Source organism: Cavia porcellus, unplaced genomic scaffold, assembly GCF_034190915.1.
Source record: "Cavia porcellus strain 051 isolate PalLab524CR breed Dunkin Hartley unplaced genomic scaffold, mCavPor4.1 scaffold_18, whole genome shotgun sequence".
NCBI classification, from domain to species: Eukaryota; Metazoa; Chordata; class Mammalia; order Rodentia; family Caviidae; genus Cavia; species Cavia porcellus.
The window spans coordinates 16818074-16843086 of NW_026947501.1; the positions used below are offsets into that span (position 1 = coordinate 16818074).

The 25013-nt window shown below is 39.6% G+C and overlaps 1 protein-coding gene across 3 annotated transcripts; it reads right to left on the reverse strand.

Annotated features, from left to right (window-relative positions):
• Window positions 1-1135: 1135 nt before the first annotated feature.
• Window positions 1136-23738, reverse strand: Fam161a (FAM161 centrosomal protein A). 3 transcript variants are annotated; one of them, XM_013150062.2, is made up of 8 exons: window positions 23472-23624; window positions 22904-23015; window positions 17023-17252; window positions 12291-13415; window positions 11767-11934; window positions 8611-8710; window positions 2288-2442; window positions 1136-1821 (listed from the first exon to the last, which is right to left on the reverse strand). In XM_013150062.2, the coding sequence occupies exons 3-8, from the start codon at window positions 17196-17198 to the stop codon at window positions 1686-1688; spliced, it is 1860 nt and encodes a 619-aa protein (XP_013005516.1). In that variant the 5' UTR covers window positions 17199-17252; window positions 22904-23015; window positions 23472-23624; the 3' UTR covers window positions 1136-1685. The 3 variants fall into 3 exon arrangements, with proteins under 3 accessions (XP_013005516.1, XP_013005514.1, XP_013005515.1); XM_013150060.3 differs by lacking the exon at window positions 22904-23015 and having other exon boundaries at window positions 23472-23738; XM_013150061.3 differs by lacking the exons at window positions 11767-11934; window positions 22904-23015 and having other exon boundaries at window positions 23472-23735.
• Between the last annotated feature and the right edge of the window lie 1275 nt (window positions 23739-25013).

Sequence of the window (25013 nt, forward strand, 5' to 3'; positions counted from 1 at the left end):
GGGCCCATACTCTTTAATGAATGTATATTTGTTTGTCTCTTTAGGCCTCTTTAAAAAAAATCTGAATAATTTTGAAGACTTTGCCTTAGGTGAGTTATTATGCCCAATTTTAGTATATTTAGAATGACAATATTAAAAAGCTGGGGGTAGTGACACACACCTGTAATCCCAGCAGTAGGGAGGCTGAGGCAGAAGGATCATTGTGAATTCAAGTCCAGCAAGGGCTACAAAATGAGCTCAAGGCCAGCCTGAACTGCATAGGGAGACTGTGCTCAAAAAAAAAAAAAAAAAAAAAAAAAAAAAGAGAGAGAGAGAGGTGGTTGTTTACCTATAATTAAGGTAACTCAGAATGCTGTATTTATTTACATCTGGCTCAGAAGGTTCAAAAATCAGTATAAATGGGGGCTGAGGATTTAGCTCAGTGGCATAAACACCTGCCTTGCAAGCACGTGATCATGAGTTTGATCCCCGGTACCGAAAAAAAAAATCTTATAAATCGTATAAAAACTTTTTCAATACTGTACATATCAAAAATAAGTTGGAAATATTAAGGGTGTAACCCAGTGACACAGTATATGCTTAGCATACATGAGCCCTGGCTCAATCCTCCACACGTAAATAAAGTAAAAATAAAATAAAATGACTAAAACTAAGGATAAAAGGAAAAAGTGATGACAGTAAAACATAAATTGTCAGTGTGGAAAACAATATAAATTTGTATCTATTTTTTCCCATTTAATTACCGTAATGCCTCAGTTCAGTTCATGAACTGAAGCATTTGGCAAAATTTTGCTTCTAGTCACAAATTTCAGACTGGGTGATGATCACAGCCCCAGCCATGTTCCCCACAATCACGGAACGAATTAAATGCGTGAGATGAGTTACCAATGTACTTTGTAAAAAATGGCCCAGATAAGAGACTTCAAAATCAAGGCCAGGGATTTAGCTCAGTGGCGTAAGCGTCTGCCTGGCAAGTGTGAGGTCGTGAGTTGGACACTTGGTACCAAAAAAAAAAAAAAAAAAAAAAAAAAAAAAAAATAAGAAGAAGAAGAAAAAGAAACTTCAAAAACCCAGCAGTTGAATTTGTGGATTAATTTTGTGAACTGTATTACAAAGAAAAAGAGTATGAAAACAGTATAATTTAAAATCTTTATTCATTCAAGTTTTCGAGAAATCCTGTATTTTAAAATAAACCACCAGGGCCAGATACTTCTGTCTCCTCCCAGTTCTTTTTCTGCCTTGTTTTGCCGTTTGGGACAGGTGTAGTGATGTAGCTCCGGCTGGTCTTGGACTCACAGCAATCCTCTGGCCTCAAACTTTCAAATGCTGGGCTTACGCCCAGCTTTCCTCTCTATCCAAATCCCTTTCCCCACCAAACATAATGCCTATTTTTTTAATTAATCAGTTTGTGACAGCTGTGATTCTCAAATCTTTTTTCCAAACACTTTTAAAATACAAGATCATCATAGCAAACAGACCACAGGTTGCAATTCTCAGAAGAAAGGAGGGGGGAGCTTTCACTGACCGAATCACCATCATCTGAATCCAGCCTCTGGGCTGTAACGTCTCTGTGCACAGCACCGCACACATGCACACATGGAGATGTCCCGGCGGACGTCCTCACGTCACAGGCGCAGCTGCTGCCAGCTGCTGCCAGGGCACGGAGAGGAGCCCGCTGAGCGATTCTACCCTTCCGCAGACACCTCTCCACTCTCTTCATCGTCTTCAGCGTTCTCTTTGCAAGAGTCTTGACTGCTGGTATCAATAAAATAATTTTCTTCCCCATTTTCTCGCTCTTCTACTTTTTCCTCTTCATTAAAGCTAGAGGAAGAAATTCATCAATCTTTCAAAGGAAAAAGGAATGGTTTAAAAGGCATACAGACCCTCTGCAGTGTGTACCATCGTGTAGCCAGTCTTCCACAAATTCCAACTTGTTATCAAAGAAAACTATGAAATAAAGTGCCAATTGGGAAATTAAATATTCCTCTGAGAACCACCTTATTTTGAAACTTGAATGACTGACTCTTTAAACTTCATTTGAAATCATGCTATTATTTTCATTATTTATGTCAGCCAGAAACCTACTTTGTTTAAAAACAAAGTACTTCATCACCACGTAATAATTTGTGTCAAACACGGTAAAATATCAGAATGTTTTACGACAGTTTGTATGCATTCCCTTAGGTGATAGCTGTTTTGTTTTTCTTTTAAATATGAGACGAGTACAGTTTCCTGTAAGTAACAATTTTTTCAAAGGTAAACCATTCAGATATCTTATATATGTTACCTTTCTTTATCTCCAGTGAAACTTTTCATCTCTTGATTGCTGAAGTACTCAAATACTTTTCCACTTTTGCCTTTCTTTGAAACAAACTCATCAGATATTCCTAGTGCTTTTAGTTTGTTAGAATAATGCTTTTCTGCTGCCATTCTCGCATTGTTCTATAGGAAAGACAAATCTTTTTAGATGAAAACAAAGACTTTAAACTTTCATTAGAAATGTATGAGTTAAAAGCTCCAGTGAAAATTAAGTCTGACATCAAAAGTGATTGAAATACACATCATGCTACGACCTCCAATGATAATTTTAGGTATGTACCTATAAAAAATACCATACATGTGCCCCCGGAGACACATACAAGAATGTTCAGAATAGTTCTGTCTGTGATAACTTAAAATTGTAAAGAGCCCGATATCTGTCAACCGTTGGTGGGTAAATGTACCAGGACCTATTTATACAACAGAAAGCAATGAAAATAACTATAGTTATCTATCATATCATTGGTAGGCACCATAAATAAAATACAAAGAAAGAAGGAAGTCACAAAATACTACATATAGTATCATTCATTTACCTAAAATTTGGAATCAGGAAGAACTGAGCTACATTATTTGGGCACAGGCACATAGGCGGCAAAACTGCACAGAAAAACACGAAAGTGCTTATCTGAAAAAACAGAACAGCGGCTAGGATGCAGCTCAGTGGCAGAGCACTTCTCTAGCATGCCTAAGACTATGGGTTTGACTCCAGCACTGCAAAAATAACCAACACATAAACAAGTAAGAACGGTGTTTACCTCTAGGGAAGCAGTACAGGGCTGTGATCTGGGCGGACACACAGGGGTTTCTGGGGTGCTGGTGTTCTGGCTTTATTTGTTAACCTAAGTGGTAACTGCAATGGGGATGGACTTGCAATTATTCTTCACATCATACTTAGGTTGTATATTATCTTTATGACTATATAAAAGTACTGAGAAAAATAAGAAAATAAGATCATGTGATAGTGAACTGCTCTTCTTGTGCCTACTGTAATTTTTACTCTTTGTAAGCCATATCCCAAATCTACCAAAGATAATAAAATCATCAATGTTGCTATCCCTACCCCATGTAGAAAGCAAACACTATAATAAAGTGGACATGGGTTTAGAACTGGGTTCAAAGCGCTGGACTGTCCCTTCTCAGTGTGAGGATCTGTTGGGGTTGTGGACTCATGATAGCTCTATCAAGTTGAAAGCATCACAGTTTCTGCGACCACAGGCTTTATGGAACTATAAAGTGACTGTGTTCATATTAGTGCCTCAGCTTTTATACATTTTAGCTTTTATAGGTGAATGTGAACTAGTTAGTATAGGGCCAAGAGTTGTCCTTTGGATTTTCACCTAAAGAATGCCCTGGTTCTAATGGACCAACAGTACCCCACACTGCAAAGGATAAAGGCTAGTACTCAACTTAACTCCACTATTCAGACATTGTCAAGCAAGCAGTACTGACAGCACTCAGGAGGCTGAGGCAGGATGATCACTGCAAGTTTGAGGCCAGTCTGGACTCTAGTGAGTTCAAGGCCAGCCTGAACTACACAGCAATACCTATTTCAAAAGCCAAACCAGCTGGACATGGTGGCACACACCTGTGATCCCAGCACTCTGGAGGCTGAGATAGGAGGACTACTGGTGAGTTTGAAGTCAGCTTGGGCTACAAAATTAGTTCAAGGCCAGTCTGAACTGCATAGCAAGACCTTGTCAAAAAAGAAAAAAAAAGAAAAAGAAAGCCAAACCAAACCAAAATAAAAAACATCAAGAAATGAAGATTCCTCTCCAGAGGTCACAAGGGTAATAGAATCAATTGTCTTGACTTTACTGGCCTTTTCTACTCTATTACACTGTTCTCTAAGTGACAGTGGTCACTTTGAAGTTTGAAGGTGGCCCAAAGCCTGACATCACCAATGCAATTGTCAGATATGAGCCTTGCCCATGGATTCTAGCATAATAAGGCCCCATGGAGTCTAGTGATAAATAGGAGAAACCAAAATAGACTGGTTACAGTGCATAAATTTCCTGGCATGCTGGGAAATGAAAAAAAAAAAAAAAAAAAAAGCCCTTGAACTTCTGCAACCACAGTAATAGTTTTGTTTTTTGCTTTTTTTTTTAAAGTATGAATTGCAACTGTCAAGCCTTGGCAGACTAGAAGTGAAACATGAGAACTCTGCCCAAAGACCAGGGGAAAAAATAAAGAAACCCCAAACCTAACTCTGAACACTAAGAATATTACATTATTTAAGCAGTAAATGTAAAAGGCATTAAAAAGATGCTAATGAAAGTTGATGCTATTAAGTCTTCATTTGAATTTGGTTTAAAATTCAATTTAATATTTACTTAGTTAATAAATCCTGTGATTTCCAAGAAACGGATGACATAGCTTGTTTTATAGTGAGTCACAGGCATATTCCACTACAGTAACTTGACAGCTAGGATTCCACAATTAACTTATAAATGAGCAAAGCAAAAATTGTAAGTGAATATTTTTGAATAGCAGCTGTTAGCAGAAATCATCATAGCAAGCAGAGCATGGTGGCTCACGCCTGTATCCCCAAATTTGAGAGGTTGAGGCAGGACAATCACTGTAAATTTCAGACCAGCCTAAACTACAAAGTGAGCCCAAGGCCAGACTAAACTGCATAGGGAGACCCTGTCCCAAAAAGACAAAAAAAAAAAAAAAAAAAAGAAAAAGAAAAAGAAACCATCACAGCAAAACAGGCTTAAAGGATACAACTATTTAGATTTTTGAAAAGCCAAAATAAAGGTGATTCACTGCCAAAATCACTCTATATATAGAATTATCTTTTAACATTTTACATCAAGCTAAACAATGTAAACTACTTCTAATTGCAAGAAATACTTCTCCCATGCATTCCTGAGAAAAACTATTAAGACTATGACATAAATGGAACTGTTAAAACAGTTGTATGGTTATTTTCTTTCACTATCAATAACTGCAAAGAAGGATTACCTTTGTTCCTTCCAAAAACTAAAATAAAAGCTGATGAAAGTCTGCCCCTAGTTTGACGGGAAACTTCATTAGAAGTTTAGTTTGTGGTAAATCTTCCATGTATTTAACAATAACAGAATACTTACCTTATAACAAGCTCTCACATGACTTTGGGACAGTATGGAGAAAAGCTTTTTGAGTGAAGGGAACATCATATATGAGGGCCAAAAGAGGAAGACAAAATATCAAGTATAAAACCAATCTATGCTTTTCCACATTTACATTTTTTATGGATATAAAAATATATATATACATATACACATTTATTTGCTCACATTGTCTCTGGTGCCTAGGGACTGGGGACTCACAGCATGACAGAACTGTTTATTAATGCTGACTTGTCCCTAATACATCAGAGTAGCACTCTCAGGCCCAACTAACCCCAAAAGAAAACACAAGGTCCCTGTTTGTGTAAGGTGATCAGAATTATTGATGCTCCCTGACAATCCTACCAGGCCAGACACTGTCTTAGGCACTCATTACTATGAATGCAAAGACTGGGCTACTGTCCTTAAAATGGACTGCCTAAAAGGGAGGAGGGCCCATTACACAGATAACTTCCAACACTGTGGGGAGGGGCAAAGAAAGATGTGCACCAGGCGGGTAAAACAACACAGAGGAAGGGGCACCCATTCCGCCTGGGAAACAGCGCAGGAAGAGTCTGTGTACTCCACACTGCATAACGGGCAGGTCCAGTCCAGGCCTTGGGTGTGATGAGCCAAGAATTGCCAAGAATACCCCCAGGAGCAGGTGGCAAGCAGCTACAATTCACTGAAGATCATGGGAAGCTGTGCTAAGGGCACATCTGTGCTGATAAAAGATATGGCAGAGACAGAAAATGGGGTTGGGGTGACCGGAAAGCAGGGGCACTGCCGAGGCCATAGCACACAGGAGCAGCCGCAATCCCCAGTTACACCAGGCTTTCAGAATTTCAAGGATGCGCACCTCTGCCCAGGTATGTCACCTGACTCTCCAGGAGTGACTGACAGGAAGCTGCAGTGTCTCAGGGGATCTCAGCAGGCACGCTTGTCCCAGAATTCACTCGGATCTTAACTGCATGCATGACACGAGGTGGGAGTAGGGTAAAGGTGGCCAAGGGCTAGACTGGGAGATGCAGTACACACGCGTTTTTAGATCTCCTGGATTACTGTTACTTTATTTTCTCCTCGCTTAGGACACTGGAAGGAAGAACGGCCATATGGTGCTGTTTAAAACTAAAGGGCTGGAAGGGAGCTCCACTGTTTCTGACTGTACTACACTGACTTCAGTGAGGGGGAGTACTGTAAAAATAGACTTTAAGGGTGTTTAGAAAACAACACAAAGACTCGACGTTTAAATGTAGCCTAGTGGTATGGTGTGACCCGAAACTACAGAGTAAACATGGAGGAAACATAAAGTGGACAGGAAAGTGCAGTGAGAGACAAAGAGGCCAATCACCGGTGATTCTGTACGGATACCAGGGCGAGACTGAATTCATCTTCTGGGAGCAGCACAGGTCAGGGTTAAGGGACTGGAAGCAAATCAACTTGGGTTCCAATTCTAGATCTATCATTTACTAACTATAAGCTTATCAGTTACTTTCTTTGAACTTTAGTTTCTTCATCAGTAATATTTTGACACTTACCTTATTGCATTGCTTAAAGAAGTTAGTGACAAGGCCCCTTGATACCACTTAGTGACAACGAGGATAGATGGAATCAGTGAGAATGGAGGACTGTCACTATTACCAAGGTTCCTAAAGGCCTCTACAGGCTAACGTTTGGCAGAAGAACATCAGTGGCAAGGGAAAGGTATAATAGGTGGCTTTGCAAAACTGAAGGCAGAAAGACTAGTCAGATTATAATTCAAATTATAGTTAAATTATAACTGAGAAAAGAGTTAATAGTTGTTACCCTTGCATTTCACCAGCAGGGAAGACTACTTAGTGAAAAACTCGACAGGTCTTTCTGACCAACTCAGTTGGGAAAGAAATATGAAGCTCTCAGCCATCTAAATTATAACCTCCAGGAAGACTCAAGTGGAGTGAAGATAAAAGCAAGATTTATATGGAAAATCTGGGTAGAGATCAACAGAGCAGTGAATAGAACATGCAGTCTGCGTAGACGAGGTGGCATGTGCCTATCATCCTACTCGGAGGGCAAAAGTAGGACTATAAAAAAAAATCAATGCCAGCCTGGGCAACTTAGTAAAATGCTGTTGAATAAATAAATAGATAAATAAATAGAGCTGGAGATACGACTCAGAGGTAGAGCACTTGCATAGCATGTGTGAGGCCCTGGGTTTAATGCTCAATACTGCTGGGTAGGAGGGTAGGTGTTGAGGCATTTGCAGACGGAAAATAGGGATAGCTTCTTTGAGTTAAAAAAGTAATCACTATGCGATACAACATAGAAGAGTTTAAAATGATTTCTTCTTCCTAAACTTGAAACTTTCTTTAAAGTCCATGCTTAAAAAGCCACTGCATAAAATTATATCCAAATAAGTAAAAGATTACACAATTTTGAGAGATTCTACTGTGTAGATTCACCTACATTACACGTCCATCATCACAGGTGAGTCACTGACAAGTGCAATCCTGCAGCTGTGCTCATCTGTCACAGGTAAGTGCTGCAGCTGTCCACTGTCTAACTGTAACAGCTTGAAATTCATAATGTAATAGCTATAACCCCCAGTGCTTTTCTGTTATTAAGCAATGTCACTCAAACAAACCCTTTACCTACAAGATCAAAGGAGAACATGAACTGAAATTGATAAATCTCCCTGAAGAGAAAGATTGTAAAAATGAGTCTGCATTCAGAAAACAAATCAGGATTCACTGCCTATATGACCAATTTGTTTTCTGAATAACAAGGAAGTCTTTTTAATAATTATACATAAAATAGACTCATTTTTAATTGGCAGAAATAAATCTGATTCAATTAGTCATTTGTTTCACTTTTTAATTCTTCAAGGATCTCCAAGTCATTTAATGAAGCTTCACTTTAATAGATAACCAAATTGCTACTTAAAGGCCAGTCATTAAGAAAAACAGGTTGTGAATAATATTTTGAGAACTGGATTATCAGCATGTTCTTTATCAAGGTTATGTGCCTCATTATGAAGATTTATGCTCAAAATTTAAGCAAAATCACTTCCTTGGCTAATCTGAAGAAGCTGTCCCAGAAACAACATATCTCAATAATTACATGACACAAGAAAAGTGGACAGTAAATTTGGGAGCTAAAGATTTTAAAACAAAACAAGGCAAAAGGCTGACATTAGCTCTTAAATTCCAATAAACACAACCTGAGAAACTCTTTCAAATAGTAGTGGCCTCATTTTTAATTTTTCTTCTCTTTCTTCTAGTTCTCTTCGGTATTCTTTCATTCTTTCCTTTTCATTCTTTCTAAAATCAGATAAAAGAAGTAGACTTGTAAAAGGCCATGTAAGAAAATAAACTCAAATATATAGCACTTTGCTTAGAGGACCAATCAGAAATTATGAGCATACAGTGGCCTAAGCACCTGCCTGGCAAGCATAAGGTCATGTGTTCGATCCCCAGTACCAAAAAAAAAAAAAAAAAAAAAAAGGTGTGAGCATAGTTTATCTTAATTAGTGTTTTAAACTCATGAGTAAAAATCCTAGATTCTGAAAGTACCTATTTTATTGCCCAGGAAACAGTTTGCATATTTTGACTTCTGAAATCTTCAAGGCCTAATGTCCTCAGAGGCTTAAAACTGGCCTGAAGAGATGAATGACTGTTGATTACATCATTTGTAAGTGTACAAAGCCAAGAACAAAGGGCTGGAAATTTGCTCTGTGGAATAAGCGCCTGCTTGCTCATGAGTTTGATCCCCAGTACCAAAAAAAAAAAAAAAAAAAGTATCATATAAAACAATTGATCCAAATCAGATATATTATCTTTAAAGAATTTCTTGGAAAAATAGGATCTTGTTCTTATTTTTTCCCATAAATGAGATCTCTTAAAGATTAGTGGAAGTGAATTAAATGGAAGCAGGTCAGAAGGAATTGGGGAGCATGAGGTCATAGCACTGAAAGGAATATGAATGAACAGAAATCTCTTTGGACAACTGTCTATGTCTATAATGAATTAAACTATGGTGCTTTTCTCTATGTAAGAAATATTAAAACAAGATAGTATTTCATAGCCTATAGAAAATAATTATATTTTAAAATTATCATTCTTATTAATTATAAACAAGTTGGTGTAATGAAAAAAAAAATTTTTTTTTTGACACAGGGTCTTGCTATATAGTTCAGGTTGGCCTTGAACTCACTATGCAGCCCAAGCAGGTGTGGAACTCACCGTAATCCTCCTGCCTCAGCATCCCAAATGCTGAGAGCATAAGCATGCACCACCATATCCAGCTAAAATTAGTTTACTTCTTATATATAAATAACATCTAAGGAAATTTCTGTTCTCATTCACAAAATTAAGTTCCTATCAATAAATCAGTGCTACAGTATAAAGGTATACTCATTGTAATTAAAAGCAAATACATATATATATATATATATATATATCTTTAATTCTTATAAACCAAATTAAAAATTAGTAAATCATATTACTTACCTAGTTTTGGGGAGGTATTTTCTTACTTAAACATGAATATTTTCATGTGCAACACCTGGAACACTGGTTTTCAAACTCTGTACTCCAGAATTCTAGAATTCTGTGAAGGGGTTCTAAGTACTATATGGATATCTTTATTTTTAATATAAGGGTGAGGCAATAAGACTAAATTTGAGCTCAAGGTGGGTAATTTAATGATTTACAAAATCCTGTATCAAAATGAAAAATATATACCGGGGGTACTGGCACACGTCTATAATCCCAGCACTTGGGAGGCTGAGGCAGGAAGATCACTGAGAGTTCGAGGCCAGCTAGACTACACACTAAGTTCAAGGTCAGCTTGAACTACATAGCAAGACCCTGTCTTCAACAAACAGACAAACAAAAATTTTTTAAAAAATTGTTTTTAGGGGCTGGGGATTTAGCTCTCAGCGGCATAAGCACCTTCCTTGCAAGTGTGTGGTCGTGAGTTCGATCCCTGGTACTGATAAAAAAATGAAAAAGACAAAAAAAAAAAAAAGAGTAAAAAAAATTGTTTTTAAAGGGCTGGGGATATAGCTCAGTGTGAAGGTTCTGGGTTTAATCTAAAGTGCTGAAAAAAACCTTAAAAAGCAACATATATCGTGTAATACTGACATGCATGTTAATCAACACATCACATGATTGGTGTTAATTAACAAAAATGTGTTAATATTTGCTATCAGATTTTATGCATATCTAGAATAAAACTTGTCATACCTGTTTACTGAAAAAATGTTCTGGGCTAGGAGTATAGTTCAGTGCAGAGAGTGGGTTTAGTATGCTTAAGGCCTGGGTTCAATCCTAGTATTGAGATTATGTGGAGGGCTGGGGATTTAGCTCAGTGGCATAAGCACCTGCCTTGCAAGCAGGCAGTCCTGAGTTCGATCCCCAGTACCGATAAAAAGGAAAAAGACAAAAAAAAAAAAAATGATGAGATTATGTGGAAAGCTTTTTAAAGTGCTTTAACTATGGGAATTAAGATTTTTCTCACTATTTTATAGTACAATCAAATATAATATGAAGAGAGCTGGAGATATAGCTCAAGGGTAGAGGTTAGGCCTGGATTCTTTCGCCAGTAACCACCACCAAAGTAGATACATACATGATAGGTAGGTAGATAGATAGATGATAGATATATACATGAAAAAAGGTTACATGCCAATATAAGATTACATATACTATGGCCACAAAAAAAGTTTTTGTTCATCAACATAGCTTCATGGTTCTCAGAGGTGAGTGTTTACATTGGTTCTCACCGTGAGGATGTGTGCATATGTTTGTATACAATGAACACGTTGAATATAAGCATAATTTGAATCTATAAACTAAAATACCATTATCATTTTCAATCTGTTCATGCCTTGGTATCCACTGATTTTAAAAAACAAAATAAGGCATGGTGGAGCATGCATGTAACCTCAGCTACTCAGCAGGCTGACACAGAGCAGTGTGAGGCCAGTCTGATCTACACAGTGCAAGTCCAGCCTAGCCTGGACCACAGAGTAAGACCTTGTAAAAGAACAGACGGAGGGGCTGGGGATTTAGTCAGTAGCACAAATGCCCAACTGGCAAGCGCAAGGTTGTGAGTTCCATTCTCCATACAGAAAAAACGATGCAGCTGGGTAGGTGGCACGTGCCTGTAAAGCCAGCACTCGGGAGGCTGAGGCAGGAGGAACGCTGTGAATTTGAGGCCAACCTGGGCTATAAAGTGAGTTCAAGACTAACTTGAAATACACCGTTAGGCCCAGTCCCAAAAAGACAAAAAAAAAAAAAAGATTGGAAGGAAGGAGGGAAAGGGGTAGGGAGAGAAACTTTGGAAACCAGTGTCCCGAATTCTTTCAGGATACCTGAGATATTTTACTTTGGATTTAGACATTTGAGCTAAACTTTGGTGTGGGTCATAAGCCTTAGCCCGGGTTGTCAGGAGTTTCTGCCATTCTTTCATTCTTTGCTTCTGCTTAATTAAGATCCGATTTCTTTCTTCTTCCAACATTTTCTTTTCCTCAAGTGATCTCCTGAGGGCAATAAACTAAGGCTTAATTCACCTTATGCCAAGGAGAAAGTTGCTTAACAAACATTTAACACGAGATGATTCAAAGGTTGGGGGTCAAAAATCAATCTTTTGGGAAGGATCTGACTTGTGAAACTGAAAATTCAGTCAAGGGTAACTGTAGCCTTTTCTCTCCCTAAAGAGTCACAAGATGGAAAATATATTCATTTCTTTAAAGAACACCCTGAGCAAAATGTTCATGATATAGTAAAATATGTTACAAATACAATAGTTTCTTAATATTTTCAGTCACCAATATAAAAGCAATAGGGCGACACTCACTAGCCTAGCAAGCACAAGTCAGTCAGTCCGAGCCCCTACCTGATGGCTTCTTCCCGTCCCCTGGAGGACGCTGTGGGCGCTGGGGGTGTGCAGCTGTAGGACGCGGGCTTTGTACTTGCACTTCTGCCTGGTGACTTGTGCCTTGGTGACAGAGAACACCAACGCGTTTGTTTCAAATTTTCTTCATCTGACAGAACGTTCTGCCTCTCAGCAGATTTACTCGAGGATACAGGTGGTCTTTGAGCTGCTGAGGGTTTTGGCCACTTGTGTTCTGAGGACTGTTTCTTGGACTCCTTAGGAAGGTCTTCAGCGTCAGGAGTCTGGGACCTGGCCTTGTGTCTGCTCCTTGATTTTCCAGCCTGTTCAGGATACTTGGGTCTCCTGCTATGTTTGTGACCTGGTCTACAAGATGGAGCGGCTGACTTCTGGGCTCTCAGCTGTGCTCTAATGTTTCTAAGGTGCTCTTCTTCTTTTAATTTGTTGCTGGTAGCTGAACCATAATTAGACAGAGGTATGGGTCGGGCTTTAAACTGGTGGGTTTTCTTTTTAGTCTTCAAATAGTCTCTCAGCTGCTTTTCCCGGGCTGCTTGCTTCTGTTCCTCCCTTGCAATAAACGTAAATGGCTTTTGCAAGGCCAAAAGTGTTTGTTTGTTTTTCTCCTTCCTGGCCCTCCTCTGTTCTTCATTTTGCTTAACTAGCTCATGATAGAGGGGAAGGAGGACACTCAAAGGGACTGGATTGGCTCGGAATTTCTTCTTACACTCTGAATCATCTTCGTTTTTGAGCAGTTTCTGTCCTGTTTCAATATCTGACTTAGATTTCTTGGCCTCTTCTTTTTTCTTCTGTTCTCTAATCATCATTTGGAAAGGTACAGGTATTGTAATTCTGGACACCCATTCTTTTGGTTTCTTCCTTGTTTTTTCAGGTACTTGCAAGTCAGTATCTTTACCCTGAATATAATCTTCAACGCAAAAGTTTTTCCACATGTTGTTGATGAGCTCCTTAGCATAGGTCATCTTTTTATTTTTCTTAGGATGCTCTTTTTCTGGGTTGGCCAGCTCTTCTTCAGAGGAAGTATAGAAAGAGGAAGACGGCACTAAGTCTGGCTCCGAAAGTGATGTCATTGACACAACAGGGCAACAGGAATTATTTTCCGATTCAGAACTAAGTGAGAAGAAGAGACAAAGTTGTATGTGACAAACATAAAAATTAAGCTGGAGCCACTTTTTTTTTTTGGTAATGGGGATTAAACACAGGCCCTTAGCACTGACACACATCCCAGCCCTTTCTTATTTCTATTTTGAGATAGGGTCTTACTAAATTGCCCAGGCAGAACTCAAGCCTGTGGTCTTCCTGCATCAGTCTCTCAAAGTGCTCAGATTACAGGCCACTGTACCTGGCTCCAGAGTTATGTATTTTTTTAAGATGAGAATATAACCAACTGGGAGAGAGGAACTGAACAGGATTTGTAAAAATTATTACTTTTACTTAGAACTGAGCAGAGAGATATCTGTTAATGCCCTCATTTTCCAGAGAAGGAACCTGACATGTCAGAGGATCTCTGTCTAACTTCTGTTAAATGTGCCATACTTTTTAGTATTCACATACTAAACCATGTATCTGATCATGTCATTTCCCTGCTTGAAACTTTTCAATGACTTCTGATTGCTGTAATGACTAGACCATAAAGCTCTTTAGGACTGGTCTCTGTTTACCTTTCCAGTCTAACCTCTCTCTACTTTTGACCTAGCTCGCTGGTCTTAAGTTATACCCAATCATGGGATGTTCCTCGCACACACCAGGATTTCTCATGCCATCATGCCTTTGCACACATGACTTCTGCTGCCTCCTGGGCCACTCCTTGCTTCCCGAATCTGCTGCACCTTTTTTTTTTTTTTTTGAGATAGGGTCTCACTATACAATTCAGGATGGCCTTCAGCTCACTTTCTAGCCTAGGCTAGTCTCAAACTTGCAACAATCCTCCTACCTCAGCCTCCCGAGTGTGCAACTTTTTTTAAAATTTAAATTTTTACATTACAAGTATACGCTTAAGAGTACACGAAGTTTACATTCAACTTGAGAAGTAGGTATATGTACATAATACAGTTTGTTTCTTTTTTAATCTTTGTATTTCTTTTTCAAGACTGAACTGTGATACTTTGGGTAAAACTCTTTCCTATATCCGTTCACCAAGTTAGCATGATCAACTGCTTCTTCCTCCCTTTTCTTTTTTGTAGTACAGAGGATTACACCCGTGGTCTTCACAGTAAGCTACATTACCCAGCCCATTTTTTAATTTTCAGACACGGTGTTGCTGAATCGCAAAGCTGCCCAGGTTGTACCAGAATTTGCAATTCTCCTCCCTCCCTCAGTCTCCCAGAGCGCTGGGATTACAGGCACACACCATGTACTCCACTACCCCTCCCTCTTTCCTCCCGCCATCCTTTGTTTCCTTTCTTCTCTTTTGGCAGTGCTGGGATTGAACCCAAGGACTCATGCATGCTAAGCAAGCACTCTACCAGTACCACGGAGCTACACGCCCTTTAAAAATCTGTTTTAGTATTTGGGACAGTATCTCACTAAGTTGCCCAGGCTAGACTTGAATTTGAGATTCTCCTGCTTTGGTCTCCCAAATAGCTGGAATTACAGGTGTGCAACACATCAGGCTCTTCTTCCACTTATTAACAGCTCTCACATGCTGTAGTGCAATTTTTGCTTCTCAACCACCCTTTGGAGTCCTTGAGGGCACCTTAGTTTTGACTCTCGGTGCCCAGGCAAAGCGTAGCAAACAGGAAATGCACAATTGCCACTGACCAGCTGAGTGAACTGAATAGAGACTAGCCTCAAGTTTCAACACAAGTGAGTTCACAGCAAAAACAGTTCTTGAAATTACAGATTATTCTGAAAGCATAAGTCAGATTCATGTCTCCTAGTCCTAAACACTTTGTACTGTTTCTATTTGTAGAATATGTTTGTATGCATATATGTACTATATAGTATATACATATTTACTGATATATACATGTATGTGTATATATATATATATATATATACACACACACACACACACAGACACACACACACACACAGACACACACACACATACATAACATGTATCTTTTTTTTAGACAAGGTCTCACTAGGCAGTTCAGGTTAACCTTAAGCTCACTTTGTTGCTCAGGCTGGTCTCAAACTCACAATGATCCTCCTGCCTCAGCCTTCTAAGTGCTGGGACTATAGGCATGTGCTACCATGCCTGGCTCATAACATATATCTAATATGTTAAACCACAATTAGAATGGGCTTGTAAAATTAAAGTTTAGTAGATGTATATATATTTCAGTAAATATGTATTATATATAAACTTATACATATATGTTTAATGAGTTCATGTTAATCCACATATCAAAATTAAATGTTAGTGTGTGTATATATATATACAAAGTTTATATATATACATATATGTTCACAAACTTGGTTTTTTCCATAATTCTGCAAAAAAATTCCCCTATAAGGTGAACACTGAACCTAATCTTGAATATGATTTGGTTATCATTCAGTTCGGTTTGCAACCAGAACTGTTGAGTGAACTGAACTTAATTTATTCGGTTCATGAACTTAATTTGTTTTATGTTTCTGGGGAAGATGGCTGCAGTTGTGTTTGTCATCCAATGTGGAGTTTTTGAACAGAAAACTTTATTGAAAGCTTTTGTTGGGGAACTAAATTGTGAATAGATGTGTTCATGAACCTAGGTATTATTGAATACACACACAGTATATACTATACCTGATATGGTACCGGTATCAGCTATACTATACTGGTATGTATCTCTCTCTCTGTTGCTCTCTCAATATATATAGAATATATATAGATATGTAAATATATAAAATATTTATCTATAACACATATTTTATAAATATATATATTATAGATATATATAGATATATGAGGGTCTATCACTGAGCTATACTTCCAGCTATTTTTAATTTTTAAAACAACTTGCTAAGTTGTCTGGGTTGGCCTTGAACTTGAGACCTTTCTGCCTCAGCCTCCCAAGTAGCTGGAATTATAGGCCTGTACCACTGAAACCAGCATCTTTAGACTATAAGTTTAATGAGTTCACGTTAACCCACATATCAGAATGGGCTTTTAAAATTAAACTTTGGGGGCTGGGGATTTAACTCAGAGGCATAAGCACCTGCCTTGCAAGTGTGCAGTCGTGAGTTCAATCTCTGGTACCAATAAAAACGAAAAAGACAAAAAAAAAAAAAAAATTAAACTTTGGTATATATCATTTAAAATGACACAATCTACACTTTTTTTTTTTTTGGTACCCGGGATGGAACTCATGGCCTCACACTTGCTCGGCAGGCCTTATGCCATCGAGCTAAATCCTCAGGAATTTTTTGACACATATCTACAGGTCTGTGAGTAGTTCATCAAAAAGGAAAAACCGGGGCTGGGGATTTAGCTCAGCGGCATAAGCGCCTGCCTTGCAAGCAGGCAGTCGTGAGTTCGATCCCTGGTACCGATAAAAAACGAAAAAGACCAAAAAAAAAAAAGGAAAAACCAAATGGCCACCAAATGACCTCAAAGAAAGAAGTCACCTAGTAAACCAGTAAGTCATTAAAACATGTTGAATAAAATTATACTTTTGTGTATTATTAAAAGCACGAAAGGTTATTTAAGAGAAAATATTCTAAAGTAATTTTGTTCCACATTTTTAGTGCACATTTGATTTTATGGTCCACAATGACACAGAAAACTTACCTGGAAGAGTTGCTAGGAACATCTTCCCTGACAGTCACTGGCTGAACGTCCTTTAAGTTTAATTTATTCCAGTACATTTTCTCTAATTTTGCCATAGTTTTTATGTGAGCCGCCTTCAGCTCTTCCAGCTTCTTGAAATACTCTTTATTGGAGTGACACATGTCAGAAAAGCTCATGATGTCATCATAGTTTATACTTATTTCCAGAGAAGAGTCGGTGTCAGAATCATCCTGTCAGGAGAAAAACCTGTTACACGGTGTTTGGAATCAAAGACGTTAAACTGGCACTGATCCAGGTGCTGATTCACAAAGGGTCTGCACCTTGTTAGGTGTTACCTGAGGGCTGTGTACACTTTCCTCTCCTCTTCTTTAAGAACAAGGGAAAGTGAGATCAAATTGCCAGAAAATGATACTTAATTTTATCATGGGTAGTTGAGTTCCTGAATGAACCAACAAGAATTATTTACATTATAGGAGAATGGAACCAGACTACTTTTTATGTCTTTGATACTGGTATAGAGGACAGGGGCCTTGTACACACTGAGCAAGCAAGCACTCTACTCTAAACCACATTTCCACACCCTTTTAAAAACTTTGTTTTGAGACAGAGTCTTGCTAAGCTGCCCAGGCTGCCAGACTTCTGATCTTCCTGCCTCAGCCTCCTGAGTGGCTGGGGTTACAAGCACGTACCAGCTCACCTGGTACAGATCACCTTGTAGTTTCTACAATGAGCCTCCTTCTGAGATGAAGAGGGACACAGTTCCTCCTGCTATAAACCGCAGGGCCAGTGCCATTCCTTGAGCTGGAATTCTGCAGTGACTCCCAAGGTATGCCAGAGCAGGGGATGAGAGTCAGGGACAAAATTCTCCATGGATTTTTAAGAAAGTGTGTCGGATGAGACCTCAGAAGGGACTAAGAGGCCATGAGGGGAGTTGAGGGAATTTTCAGGACAGTCTTTGTTTGTTTGGTTTGGTTTTCTGAGATAGGATCTTGCTACACAGTTCAGGCTGGCCTGAACTCATGAACTCGCCAAACTCAAGGCAATCCTCCTGCCTCTGCCTCCTGAGTGCTGAAATTATAGCCATGTGTCACCATGCTTGGCTTTAGAGCAATCTTCCCTGGGGGACAATAAGAGTAGTAATTCCCATAGGTGACACAGACTTTGAGAGTGAGAACAGAGGAAAGACGGTTTTGCATATACATAGTTGTATGTATATACATAGTTGTATGTATGTATATATTGTACAGAAAAAGTGCATATACAACTGAGATAAAACCTGTTTCTTTATAAAACTTTAATGTGTTCTCAACTGAGAAACTTGAAGTTACCTATGACACTATGTATAAAAGACTGTTAACCACGGTTGTAAATTTAGCCTGCTGTTTGGAATAAACTCAAATTTTAAAAAGTATATGTGTGATAGAAAATTACAGATTCAATCAGGCAAGACTCTAGAAAAACAAATGTTTACCTTCTCTCAATATGAAAATTCAGAAAAGTCAATTATAAATAATAGCCATTGGGCGAGAGATATGGCTCAGTGGCCCAGTGCCTGCCTGGCAAGCGTGAGGTCCTGAGTTCAATTTCCGGTACCACAAAAAAAGTAGCTATTGACGTGAGTTTCTTTATGGAATAATAACAGCGTACAAGAGGCCAGTGTTGCACTATTTGGGGGAATTTGGAGAAAACAAATAAAAGGAAACATTATCTTCAAAAGAATTGATATGTCCAAATTTGTTAGACAAACAAGTCTATGATAAAAAAGTTGATTAATGTATGTTATATAAATCATGTAAGAGAACTCTGATGTCTTCTGCTATTTCTGTAATGTGTTCCTCACCATTGCTGGTGGGTCCAGTTTGCAGCCTGAAGAATCAGCACTTGTTGCTTCTTCTCGCTAGGATGCTGGTCCCCAGAAATCTGCACAGCAGACTGAACTCACCCCTTCAGGTCTTTGCCCAAATGTCAGCTTCTCAACATGTCTTCATTTACTATCCTATTTGAAATCACGACGTCTCCCTCCCCTCGCTGTCCTCCCTCCTCTGCTTTATTTTCCCAGGAGTATTCAACTACCATGTGTTGAACGCCTGCCCTCCCACAAGGCAGGTCTTGCAAACACGAGATTTGTCTGCTTCACTCATGTGTTCCCAGTGTCTCGAAAAGGCTCTGATCAGTGGCAAATGTCCAATAAGTAGTTGTTGAATGAATAAATGTACAATTAAAAAAATACAGGTTTCTCCATATGAAGAGAATAGTTACATGTGACTGAATCATGCAGAGAATACTAATTAAAGAGCTGCATTCATTCCACTGAATATTAAGGAAAAGACTGAAAACTGTACTTAAAACTCGGAAGGTTATTTCAAAGAACTATTTTAGGCAAAAGCCTCCATGTGTTCTCATTTATTCTTACAGAATATTTCTTAAAGTTTTATCTCAATCAGTGAAACAAAAATGATCAAATGTACTTTTGACCTGGAAAAATTACAGTGGTGCCTCGATTCAAGAACACTTTTTGAAGCATTTGGTAAAATTTTGTTTTTGTTTCTAAACTGCATCAGGTGATGACTATGGCCATGGCCATCTTTTCCAGAACTGTGGAACGAATTAAGTTTGTGAATTGAGGTACCACTATATTTGAAAAAGACCGAGAAAGATGAATAGCTTTTAAAGAGACATGGCCGATCTGATAAATAATACATTTGCATAATACCTAATTCCATGTTCAGCTTAATAATGTTAACACAAGATAGAGCTTTCCAGATAAACTGATGTCACAGAGTTTTACCTAAAACAAACACAACTAAGAAATGACTTCCAAACCAGGCGAGGTGGCGCATGCCTGTCATCCCAGCCCTGGGAGGCTAAGGCAGGAAGGTCTCTGGAAGTTTGAGGCCAGTGTGGGCGACAAAGTGAGTTCAAGGCCAGCCTGAACTGCATAGTGAGAGACTGGCTTCCAAAGACAAAAAAAAAAAAGACTTCCAATTCTAATTTCATCTTAAATTGTCCACACTCAGAAAGCATGTAGTATATCAACATAGGCATGGATATAACTTTTTCTCCTTTTAATCATCTTGGGTTTTGTGGAGCACTGTAAATGCTGTCACTTGATCAGAAGATAATCTTCCTGAGAATGGCTTGACCCACTTAGATAATGAAGCTTCTGGCATCTGTTGCTTCATTAGTAGCAGTACCCATAGGAATGTTCTGAGTTGTATCTGCAACTCTGAAATTTTTACTTAAATTTTTTTCCTTTGGAAAGGATTTGTTAGCGATGAGGCAGACCTACACGTACTAACATGGCTACCCCACCCCTGGCCCCAATAATAAAAAGAGAAAAACTCAGCTGCAGAATGGTACATCTATATTTTTATAACATGTTACCATATATTAAAATAGGAAAAAAGCTCAGAAGAATAAACAATATAACAATTTCAAACAGCCGCTACCACTGGGGACAGAGTGGGTATCCACATTTTCTTTTTGGGAGAAGCAGGACTTAAAGCCTTTATGTAACATCTGATTTTTTTTTTTTTTTAAGAAACAACTGTCTCAGCAATGTTGCTCAGGCTGGTTTTGTAAGTTTGCAAAAAGACAAAAGATGTTTTGTGGATATAAATCCTGCACTAAACACTGAGTAATGTCTAGTGGACACCTGACCTAACCAGCAGGCACGCTGCCACCTCTCCAGCAATTCTGTTCACCTTTCCCTCGCTCCTCTAACTGCACCCACCTCCACCATCCAAATGCTTTGTAATCCTTGATTTTTATTTCTTAGGAAAACAGAAACCATCAGAAGGACGTCCTTTCACCTTATCTACCGAACTTTCCTGCTTGGGCTTCTTATCCCCAGGGATGAAACGCAGCATGCGACACTCCCCCTTATTGCTACAATGAATGAGGGACCCTCCACACTCTTGCATATTTACCCCACCACCGTGGCTGCTCCTCCGCCTGGCTGCTCTACCTGCCTGTTAAATGTGGAGGGTTTTGTTTTGTTTTCTATTCTTTGAGACAGGGTCTTGCTATGTAGTCCAGGCTAGCCTTGAAACTTGTGATTTTCTGAGTGCTGGGATTTAGGCTGCACAGCCAGCCTAAATGTTGTGGTTCTTAAGAACTCTATAGCAGCCTTTTCTGCCTCCTCAGTGCTCTCCCTAAGTGACTTTATTCATTGCTACAGTTTTAAAAATGCTGAAAACATAAATTTCCAGGGCTGGGGGTTTAGCTCAGTGACATAAGGATCTGCCTGGCAAGCGTGAGGTTGTTTGATCCCGGTACTTTTTCAGCCCCGGCCCCATAGATCTCCATAGGCCTAACTTCTTCCTAGACATTTCTACATGGTTCCACAGACATCTCAAGTTTACCATTTTTAAAACTAAAACCTTGATTTCCACTCATCCCTCAGATCTACTCCTCTCCCAGTAGTCTCTAATTCAGCAATATGTACCTTCCACACAGCTGTTCAAACCAGAAACCTGGGAATAAGCCTCCTTGATTTTTTCCTTCTAGTTGGCCTTTACATTGAACCAAAGTATGTCCTAACATTCGAGAACGATCTTCCATGTCTTGCCCTCATCCCAGGCCCCTGAAGTCCAAATCACTGCCTCTGGCACCTAAATTATCACAACAGCCTCCAAACCAGTCTCCTTATCTGGAAATATAATTACAACTATACAAACAACTATCACCACAGACCAAAGTAAAAATTGATTTTCTAGCAAGTTGTCCCATTGGCAGTTACTATAATTAGTGCTAATTTATATAAAGTGCTCTCTAGATACGGCATACATTCTTTCATTCGGTTCTAACAGATGAGTGAGACATGAAAGAGAAACAATTATTATAGTACTTTTACAGATAAGGAAACTGAGTTCTAAGAAAGTCACATCCTAATCGCACCTAGCAAGTAGCAAAAAATACATCCTAAAAAAAGAAAAATAGATTCTAATCCAGGATTCCAAATTCTTTCATTTAAATCTTTTTCCATTATCATTTTGTCTCTTTTGCTACCTGTGTTTTGTTTTGTTTTGTTTCGTAGGGACCGGGAATCCAATTCAGGACCTCACACTTGCCACGCACCTACTACAAATTATGTGAAATGTAGCTTTCTCATGTGTGCAAGTGGTTCTAGAACTCCAATTCTGATTCACATTCAGGGTCTCAAATCTGCTTTATTCTATATACCCTCAAGTTGTCTGCCTGTTGGTAAAATACTGGCCATAAAAGACTTGCTACAGATATTCTCCTTGACAATTTTAGTATAGATTACAGAGTCTAGAATTTCAAAGTAGTCGGTGATTTTTAAAAACTCTGAATCATAATGCTTTGGGTATTTTTGGTGTTGTTTTTTATCTTTTTGAGACAGGGTCTCACTATACAGTTCAGGCTGGCCTTGAACTCACTTTGTAGCCCAGGTTGGCCTCGAACTCTCAGAGACCTTCCTATCTCAGCCTCCCAAGTGCTAGGATTAGAGGCGTGTGCTACCACACCCAGCACATTGAACTACAGTGTTTTGTATTTAAGCAAAACATATGGACATATGGTATTGATTAAGTGGGCATAAAGAGACTTACACTGCAAAATTCAAGCTTCTCATCTTCTAAATGAATAGACCAGATGGCAGACTCTGGTCTCCACCTGCTGTACAGGTGTGCAAAACACATCTGACACTGAAAAATTGATTTTTGCAAAAAGTCCCTGAAGACCCCTAGGAAACACTGGGATCTCAGTAATTTGCTTGCCTAGATGCTTATCTGTATCTGCATCTGATCCATCCACTGGATTCTCCATGGTTTTAAACATCTAACCCTAATGTACTGTGCTAAAAATCTGCTGATAACCACAAAGTTTAAAACAACCCCGGAGGGCCCAGTTGATTTACCTGAATTTTTACATTATTTACTGTGGGATAGACCAGTCTTCCTTAATGTGGAAAAAAAATTGTTCCCAACAGATGCCGGTGGGTGGAGAGTAAGGGTTCCGCACGTTGCACTCTAGAAACAGCAAAAAAAATCCTCTCCAACAAAGTTTCACTACAATCTGTTTAGTAAAGAAAACTTTTGTTTGATTTCCAGTACCACAAAGGAAGGAAGGAAGGAAGGAAGGAAGGAAGGAAGAAAGAAAGAAAGAAAGAAAGAAAGAAAGAAAGAAAGAAAGAAAAAGAGAAAGAGAAAGAGAAAGAGAAAGAGAAAGAGAAAGAGAAAGAGAAAGAAAGAGCAAGCAAACCAAACTTTCTCGGTTTGAGTATTTTTTCGGAGGCGCGAAGGGGCAAAGACAAGGCGGTAGAACCAGGATCACAAGGTAGGGAGGGTCTGCACAAAGCACCACGTCTCTAGTTTGTCCTCGCTGGGCGGTAACCTGGACCACCTCTAAACCGCACTCATCCGGCGACCAGTCCCAGCCCCAGCCCACGTCCCGCCCTCGCACTACAGACGCCCCGGTCGCAACACCTCATCCTCCTCCTGCGAGGCTGCCGCCGCCAGGGCCTCTAAGAGATCTTCACGTTCGTACTGGGCGACCCGCGCTCCGGTCTTGGGGTTTACCGGCAGGTGGAGACTAGCGGCTGCCAGTTTGGCCTGCCGGTGTGAGGCGGCCATCACCCCACCTCCGAGGCCAAAGCGCCAGCGCTGGCCCGGGGCAGGTGAGCTGGCTCGGCCTCAGGCGACCTGGCAGCTCCTGGCGGGCGGTTACCAGGGTCGCGGTTACTAGGGATGCTACAGGAGCCGCGAGAGACCAAAAGGCATACCAAAGCCTCAAACGCGATCAGAAACCAAAGTTATCCATTTAACTTATTTTCATTAGCAAGACTGTCTTTAAAAAAAGTTGTCAAAGTAATAAGACTTTATAATAGAAAACTGCAGCTCAACGTGGCATTCTAGGAATATGATTGTAGCTATACAAATGACTACCAAGACAGCCAAAGAATACTTCCATCTTCAAGCTAGTCGCTGAAATGACAGTCCTATTAGCAACTGTTGTAATTATTACCAGTATACAAATTGATATCCAATTTACTGGATAATGCGAATTGGTACTGAGTCTTTTTGCTGATTTAGAAGACTGGCGGGCCGAACAAGAACCTTCTTTCCCTTCTCCACGTTTAGCGCCCTAAACACAGACCTCTTATATTATACAAATAAAACTCATTTTTTTTTTAAGAAACGGTGCATGTTTATTAACTGAAATAACATGTTAAGAGACGCAGCGGAGGTGGCGAGAAGTAGGTGGTGCTGCGTGACAGCTTCTGAAAAAGTGGCAGCGTTTGTGTCCCGTGACACCGGAAGTGTGACACGGTCGCTTCCTATGGACTTGGGAACTTGCAGGAGTCAACCAATCAGAAAGAAGATACTAGTTATCCCTCCCGCGTTTTTTGGGACGTGACTAAAAAACGCCCACAGTTGGGTGGTGCCTGGCGCTCGCTTCAGTGAGTGCAGGCGATAAGAAGGCGGCTTTTGCCTTGGGTTCATCACTGTGGGGATGGCAGGAGTAGAGCCACGAGAACCCAATGCTGACCACAGATGCAACATCCTCCACCTCACCATCACGAATGCCCACTTGGGATTCATGTGCTTCAAACAGTGCTTTCCCTTTGTACCTGCCCGTATGAAAGACCCACACTCGAAATAGCTGACTTTGTAAAGTCGACCACCTGCTATTTAAGCTAAGCCTCTACTTCCTAAGGCCGAAGCTGCCTTTTCTTGTCACCAATGAAAAGTTACAGTATTTTCTGCGTTATGTGGTGAGTCTCCTATAGAACCCTCCCTGAGGTCTGAGCCCTTCTTAACAAGTCTTTCTTGTTCATCTGTCTGGAACTTGAGCATCTATGAAATTCTCCATCTCCTCCAGGCTGCTGTTTGTTTTGACCAAACAATTGCTTTTCAGAAGCTGGTTGATTCTGAGCTGAAGCCCAAGAGATATAGACATCCTAGTGACCGGGTATCAAATTGGAGTCAGTAACATACAGCTAGTTCTGTGGTTGCATGTGCCGCTGC